Consider the following 8,220-nt stretch of genomic DNA (forward strand, 5'->3'; position numbering starts at 1 on the left):
GCCTTGAACTGCCCCAGGGACGACGACTCCACCACCTCCCCAGGCAGCCCATTCCAGTGCCTAATGACTCTCTCAGTGAAGAACTTTCTCCTCACCTCGAGCCGAAATTTCCCCTGGCGCAGCCTGAGGCTGTGTCCTCTTGTTCTGGAGCTGGCCACCTGAGAGAAGAGAGCAACCTCCTCCTGGCCACAACCACCCCTCAGGTAGTTGTAGACAGCAATAAGGTCACCCCTGAGCCTCCTCTTCTCCAGGCTAAACAACCCCAGCTCCCTAAGCCTCTCCTCGTAGGGCTTGTGCTCAAGGCCTCTCACCAGCCTCGTCGCCCTTCTCTGGACACGCTCAAGCATCTCAATGTCCCTCCTAAACTGGGGGGCCCAGAACTGAACGCAGTACTCGAGGTGTGGTCTGACCAGTGCAGAGTACAGGGGCAGAATGACCTCCCTGCTCCTGCTGACCACACCACTCCTGATACAAGCCAGGATGCCACTGGCTCTCCTGGCCACCTGGGCACACTGCTGGCATCTTGTTAAGACTCAAATACAAACTTGATGTGAGGAGTGGGAAACAGAAAAATGGGAAGGCTTAAGCAATTCTGATTTTTAAGAAGAGCTGATAATGGGTGACAGACAGATAAAAGGCAGCTGTTATGCCTTCTGGGCATCCCTGCCAAGTTGCTGACCCTGAGGGATGCTGTGTTCTTCAGCATGCATTCCTAACCTGGGCTTCCTTGACCAGGCTGCAATGGGTACTGAGTGCTAGCTGACTTGCTAGTTTCACTTACAGCAGGACCTAAGCGAGTCTCAGAAATATCTCACCTTGTATTAGATCTAGTAGGACAGACCCCCCTCAAGTCACCTATGAGTGACCATGGTGCAGAAGAGCATCAGAGAGAAAGAAACTGCCCATCATAAGTGAAGATCAGGTTTGTGATCACCTGAAGAACCTGAAAATGTTCAAGTCCATGAGACCTGATGGGATACTGAGAGAACTGACAGATGAGGTTGCTAAACCCCTCTCTATTCTATTCCAAAAGTCATGGCAGCCTGGTGAAGTCTCCACTGACTGGAAAAGGGAAACACAACTCCCATTTTCAAAAAGGGTAGGAAGGAGGAACTAGGGAACTACAGGCCAGTCAGTCTCACCTTTGTGCCCGGTTAGATAATGAAGCAGATCCTCCTGGAGGCACTACTGAGACAGGAGAATAGTGAAGAGGTGATTGGGTACAATCAGCATGGCTTCACCAAGGGCAAATCCTGCCTGGCAAACCTGATGGCCTTCTATGAACAGCTCACGACATTCATAGATGAGGGGCAAGCAACTGATGTTGGAAGCATTTCAAAGCACAAAGAGGGATGGAGGAAGCCTGGCAGCAAGACCAAAATTCAGATCTCCACTAAACTCTCTTTTCCTTCCAATGTACTTTCTTCTGTTTTTGGTTTCATTCTGATTCTAGAGGAAATGCTGACAAGAGTTTCCTTCCCCTTACTGCTGGAACAGAAGTAACAGCGGGAGAGTGTCCTTGCATTTTGCCAGAGCTGCACTGTACCACAGGGATTTGATGCCGCTTTGTCAGTCTTGCATGTGACAAAACTCCTGACATGACAACTGCAGGTTTATGTTTTTCAACTGTTCTGTTTTGTCTTCCAGGGTTTGGCATGACCACCCCAGCCACCGTTGGAGGCAAAATTTTTCTGATCTTTTACGGCCTTATAGGATGTGCAGGGACCATTTTGTTCTTTAACCTGTTTCTGGAGCGCTTGATCACTGTCATAGCCTTTGTTATGAAGTCCTGTCATGAAAGACAGCTGAGAAGGAAAGGGGTCCTCCCTCACAATGGCCGTCGGGGCTCAGGGACCTCTGAGGTGGACAGCTTGGGAGGCTGGAAGCCCTCTGTGTACTATGTCATGCTGATTCTATGTGTAGCATCACTCATTATTTCCTGCTGTGCCTCTGCAATGTACACACCAATTGAAGGGTGGAGTTACTTTGACTCACTTTACTTTTGCTTCGTGGCCTTCAGCACCATCGGGTTTGGTGATCTGGTGAGTAGCCAGAACATCAAGTATGAGAGCCAAGGCCTTTACCGCTTTGGCAATTTTATCTTCATACTCATGGGAGTGTGCTGCATCTATTCCTTATTTAATGTGATCTCTATTATCATCAAACAATCCATAAACTGGATATTGAAGAAGCTGGACTGTAGGTGCTGCCACAGATGCCAAAGAAAACTGCTTCGTTCACGGAGGAATGTAGTAATGCCAGGAAATGTGCGCAGCCGGAGAAACATCTCCATCGAGACCGACGTTGTCAACGAGAGCGACACGGATGGACGCCACCTGTCAGGGGAGATGATCTCCATGAAAGACTTCCTGGCCTCCAATAAAGTGTCGCTGGCCATCATGCAGAAACAGCTGTCAGAAACTGCTAATGGCTACCCGAGGCAAATGAGCTCTAATTCAAAGCAAAATGGATTCTCTGGTGGAATTGGAGCCCTAGCAATTATGAATAACAGACTGATAGAGACAAGTGTGGATAGGTAAAATAATCACAGTAGTAACAGTGGAAGAGTCTGTACCATTTCAGCAAGTACAGTAACAACGTGAATCACGTGGCAATAGCCTGGCACAGAATGTTGCCAGGAGGTGGGATGGATGTGAATGGCATACCTCCTTTTGGAAGACTCTTTTGGAGCTGCCACTTAATGTCTTTGCTCTTTGAATTGCACCAGTCTCAGCCTTTCTTCCTCTCCTTCCTTCTGTTCCTCAAGCAGGTCACTGTAGGAGAAATCTAATGTATCCTTCAGATCAATTTTCCATGTCCTTTTCTCTGCCAATGTGAAAAACAGATTTCAGGATAGGAAATCTGTGGTGTGGGAAAAAAAACAAATGTGTCTACTGAACACATTCTTAATTCTTACTCTCTTATTGTCGTCATACCTGTTTTCTCAAATACAGCTTCTCTGAGACCAAAAGAGGACTCAGCCTTTCTCTGTGATGTTGCAGATCTAATTCAATGGACTAAAAAAACCAAAGTACTTTATTTTGTTTTATATATCACTACTTAAATGTATTCCTATTGTGAATTGACAAGGCTTGAAAAGCCAACTTTTGCTGGCATCAATATCTGTGCAAATCTGGAGTAATTCTATGAAAGTTGGTAGGGACTATTCTGGAGCTATTGTGATATGAAGAGAATTTGGCCTTTAAATTTAATTTAGTCTTCCCCTTAAAAGAATCCTATAAAAAAATATAGAATAAATATTTATCTTACTTTTGTTCTCTCCATTTGCATGGACTTTTTTATTCCTAGGCTGCCTTTTCTTCTGTAATTGAATCACTGTGGCTTTCTGTTTCAGAGACATCAAATTAAATTGAAAACTGCCATACTGAGTTGTATGAAGTATTGCACAGTAACAATCAGGACCTTTCCAAATTTCTGTTCACATTTTGCTCCACTGTGAATGAAGCAATTGAGCATCAGCATTATGTAATGTAGGTAATAATAGTTTACACAAGGAGCTTTAGTATACAATTAGGTTGCTATGCCAACATTCAGTGTTATCATTATAAGTGACTGTGATCACAAAATCGTTTTGGCAGTGTCCTTTTTACCTTCATGTAATTCTGTCATTCTTCACCTGTTTTTCTGTCTTTCAGTGATGGTAATGGCAGGGTCTTGATTAGGGAAATAGAAAATCTTTAACTCCTCATTTTTCTCAATGAAATGCTCCGAGTGTTTATTATGACTAGAAAGGAGACCTCAATGAGAAGAATAACAGTGAGGAGAATGTGAAAACAGGAAAAGAGATTAATGACAGTGAAATCATTCTTTGTATTTGGCAACTGGAAAAATGAGGGATTAAATTAACATAAATTCTTGCAAGAATTTAAGGAAGACTGGTCTGAATTTCTGATTCACCTTGAGCCATGCAATACATTAAAGCCAAACAGCATGTGAGAGTGTAAATAAGCAGAACTGGTCACAAAAGACCTGATCCAGTTCTCCATGAGAAGAATACTACATGCATCAGGACTAAATGTTTTCTCACAGCTAGAAAACCTTGCAGAATACTACACTTTGAGGGAATTTTAAAGCAATTATGCACTTCTTAATACAGAACAATGTAGATAGCCTCGTTAGTGTAATTTACATTACATTAAGAACTAATATAATCTTCATTCTGGCCTCAAGTTATTTTATTTAGGTTCCTGGTACTGTAGAATAGCATTTTGATACTCATTTTAAGCAATATTTGAATTGGGAAACAAAAATATACCTCTTGGAATCTTTTCATATAATAAGTAAAAAAAAAATAAGCAGATGTACTTAAGTCATGAAAACTTAAGTCATGAAAATAATTGCAAGCACTTTTGATGTATTATAGCTAAAATCAAGTCATGCTGCCCATGGATATAAGGAGAGCTTAAATTTGGAAGCCACTAGTCCAAGTTTTGCTGTCATCTCATCTCTGCAATAGTGGAATACCTCTAATAATATCCCTTCCTGTTAGCATCCATGTAAAATCTGAATTGGCTCCTAAACTCTAACTTTGGTGAGAAAAGAAGACTGACTCGTTTGGGTATGTACCAGCAAAACTTGCCACTGAGTTATTTTAGATGATATTATAGTACCTGAAATCCATTATGTTGTTGCACTTCTTGTTTTGTTGTTGTTTTTTTGTGTTTTTTTTTCTGCCAAAACCTTCTTTGTTTCAATCTCATTGAATAAAAATACTTTGACATAAAAAAAGAAAAGTGCTGCCTTGAAGCCTTCTTTCTAAATTCATCCAGCAATGCCTCTGTTGACTTCCTCTAACCCTAAGATCTCATTGTTACAGGAGTATTGTTGAAAGCTCACAGAAATCATTTAGAATTTGACCTGCTGGTAAGCAGGGCTTTCAGCCTGGGCAGAACAGCCACAGTCTTGAAAAATGAAACTGACTTTTCAGTTTATATCAGTTATTAATTATAAGTTGCAAATGGCAGTTTGAGCACTGAAGACAGAAGTTACTCAGCACTACTTTCTTTTCCATATGATTGAGGCATTATCATCTTTTACAAGATAACCAAAACATGTAAATTTCTTTAGTCCCCTTATTACTTAGTTCTGCATCAAAGAGATAGTTTTCATGTGGAATTTCCTCTCAAATATTTACACATCTAACTAGCTTTCAAAATCTGGTTCTGGGAGTCTAAACAGAGAACAATATTCATAGGAAATGGGTGAGAAAGCAAGTTAAAGAGAGGAAACCATACATTCACCCATGGAAACAAATAAAATATTACAATCTGTATAGTCAATTTATCAAAGATCATTTAGCTTTCAGAATGCTACACATCTGATTAGCAGATCATTAAAATTGTCTTCAGATGATTTCAGCTGCTTCCATGACATGAGACTGTTATGGTGTTCCTTTCCATTCTTGCAATACTGAGCCTCAGTTACCCATCACCACAGAGGAGTCTTTACCTTGTCAATAGATCTGAAAACATGCATGGTTATGAAAGCAAGAGCCTAATTTGTAATCTTGATCAAATAGAGTGGGTAGGACTGAAGGAGGTCTCTGATAGACACTGCCTTCACTGATTAATCCTGACCTCCTTGTCTCTCAGGCACTGGCTCACTCATCACCCAAGCCTGCTAGTTGCAAGGTTTTCTGCAGTGGTTTTGTAGTCTGATTTCATGTCCAATGAAGGTGGAAAAAAGTGCACTAATTTTGTCTAATTATCTCCATTCAGGTGTAAATTGTTTCAGAGATGAAAGACTTTCTGTGACTGTGCCATTTCGTATCATGATGTCGTCCTGTAGAGCTCTGACTTTATCACTGAGATCCCCTGGTAGCAGTAATACTTAGTGTTGAATGAGGTAGCTCTACCCAAGAGACCAGTTGAAGACAGTATTTGAGATAAATAAGACTTTTGAGATCAGAAAGGGAAATCTCCTTCTCTGGAGACTTTCAAAACCTGCCTGGATGCCATCCTGTATGACCAGCCCTAGGTGATCCTGCTTTAGCAGAGTTGAACTTAATGATCTCTAGAGATCTCTTCCAACCCCTAAGATTCTGTGATTCTGACTCTCAGTGCAATGGTTCTATTGAAGTTGGTTTTTCCTAAATACATTGAACAGAGGAATCCCCAAAAGTAGCATCAGGTTATTAAAGTCATAAAACATATGGAGATAAAACCATAGATGTACCCCCAAAAAGGCAGAATTTAGCATGAGAGTGACCAGTGTCCATCTTGTGTAAAAAATAAGTTTTAATAACAATGCAGACATCACATTCCTTGCATTACTTTTTAAAGTAGGGGTGAGGTATCAAGGGAAATAATGTCAAATAGCCAGGGATCTGCTTTCAAAACTGCCTGACATAGGCTCTAAATTTTAATCATAGAATCAACCAGGCTGGAAGAGACCTCCAAGATCATCCAGTCCAACCTAGCACCCAGCCCTAGCCAGTCAACCAGACCATGGCACCGAGTGCCTCATCCAGGCTTTTCTTGAACACCTCCAGGGATGGTGCCTCCACCACCTCCCTGGGCAGCCCATTCCAATGGGAAATCGCTCTGGGAAGAACTTCCTCCTAACATCCAGCCTATACCTACCCTGGCACAACTTGAGACTGTGTCCCCTTGTTCTATTGCTGGTTGCCTGTGAGAAGAGGCCACCCCCCACCTGGCTACAATGTCCTTTCAAGTAGTTGTAGACAGCAATGAGGTCACCCCTGAGCCTCCTCTTCTCTAGGATAAACAACTCCAGCTCCCTCAGCCTCTCCTCATAGGGTTTGTGTTCCAGGCCTTTCACCAGCTTTGTTGCCCTTATTGCTTAGCACTAAAATCTCAGTCAACAGGACAGAAACCTGCTTCCAAAATTACTGAATTTTCCCTATTGCCTGCTGTGAATTTGCATGATGGCTGGTGAGATAAAGGTGCAGAGAGGGTTGAATGCAGACCTGTTTGGGGGGAAACCTTGGAGGTACTGAGGCTCTGAACCTGCACTTAACAGGTCACGAGTGCCACTAAAATCAGTGGGTTAAACTGCAAGTCGCATCATAGCAGACCGAAACTGAAAGCCATTCCAGAATTAATCTTGGAAGTTTGGCTTAGAATTATGCCATGTCTCATGTACTTACTGTACAATATTGTTATTGCACATTGGAGGGAACTATTTAGTGCTAACTCAAATCAAATAAGGGTAACTCTGAGGGTTTTCTGGCTAGTCTCAGGTTTTGCAAAATTTGTGTATCAGATGCTTCTTTGGGTATGTAGATGTCAAAGGAATTGCATGCTTTTATCATCGTGGAGGACACAGTCCTCTGTTTACAAGGACATGGACAGGTTTTTCAAAGACACCTAATTCCTGGTGAAAGTCAATTCACTTCCAACCACACAGTGACTTTGAGCAGAAGTCATGCACCTAATTCCCTTAGGCAATTGCAGAATCCCAGCCATGCATTAGGTTTTGAATCTAAGCTGGCCTGTCAGTGTCCCTGGAAAGGTCAAACACTTGGAGCAAGGTTTCAGTGCTGTGGCGCAGTAGTAGCTGAGCTCATTTATTTAAAAGGCTTTTATGGTGAAAGTTTTGCATCAACCAAATAGCACAAGCAATGTTTACAGTTTGTTTGATTTAATCTTGGCCTCTGCCAGCTGTAATTACATTTGACACATTTATACATTTAATAACAAAGAGAAGGTTAGACTGGGCATGAAAAGCGAACCAGCTCCATTTCTCCTACTGAATTAATCGAGAGGAAGAGATCAAGTAGAGGAAAGAGCTTTCTGATTAATATTGTATTTGAATTAAGTTACTCTGAAGGTGGTGCATATTAAGTTCTTTGGATGACTCCTCTCCAACTACTGTGGAAGCAGAGCCATTTGTAATTCCTTACACATGTCCTTTCTCTGGGAACAGCAGCTCAGTGAGCCTTATGTTGCAGAGGCACTCACAAAACAGCAACAGCCACCCAATATTGTGAATTTGTTGTAAACAAAGTTACTCAGCCCTCCTTTTGACACAATTAAAATACAAATTCAGACCTCTATCAGGAGGAATATACTACTGCATAACCACTTAAGCTTTAACCCTAAGCTTTTAGGAGCATTGTGCATGCACTCACTGATAAAGGGGAGATCACAGAATCACAGAATGTTAGGGGCTGGAAGGGACCTTGAAAGATCATCTAGTCTAAGCCCCCTGCCAGAGCAAGATCAGCTTTCCCCCCCC

The 8,220-nt window shown here is 42.0% G+C and overlaps 1 protein-coding gene across 1 annotated transcript in view; it reads left to right on the plus strand.

Annotated features, from left to right (window-relative positions):
• Positions 1-4,735, plus strand: part of KCNK13 (potassium two pore domain channel subfamily K member 13) — an 82,193-nt gene extending 77,458 nt beyond the window's left edge. The window contains exon 2 of the mRNA XM_064151566.1: positions 1,648-4,735. Coding sequence (XP_064007636.1) covers positions 1,648-2,540 — 893 coding nt within the window. The 3' untranslated portion in view covers positions 2,541-4,735. The remainder of the gene's footprint in view (positions 1-1,647) is intronic.
• The last annotated feature ends 3,485 nt before the right edge of the window (positions 4,736-8,220 follow it).

This window comes from Pogoniulus pusillus, chromosome 1 (genome assembly GCF_015220805.1).
Source record: "Pogoniulus pusillus isolate bPogPus1 chromosome 1, bPogPus1.pri, whole genome shotgun sequence".
Classification (NCBI taxonomy): domain Eukaryota; kingdom Metazoa; phylum Chordata; class Aves; order Piciformes; family Lybiidae; genus Pogoniulus; species Pogoniulus pusillus.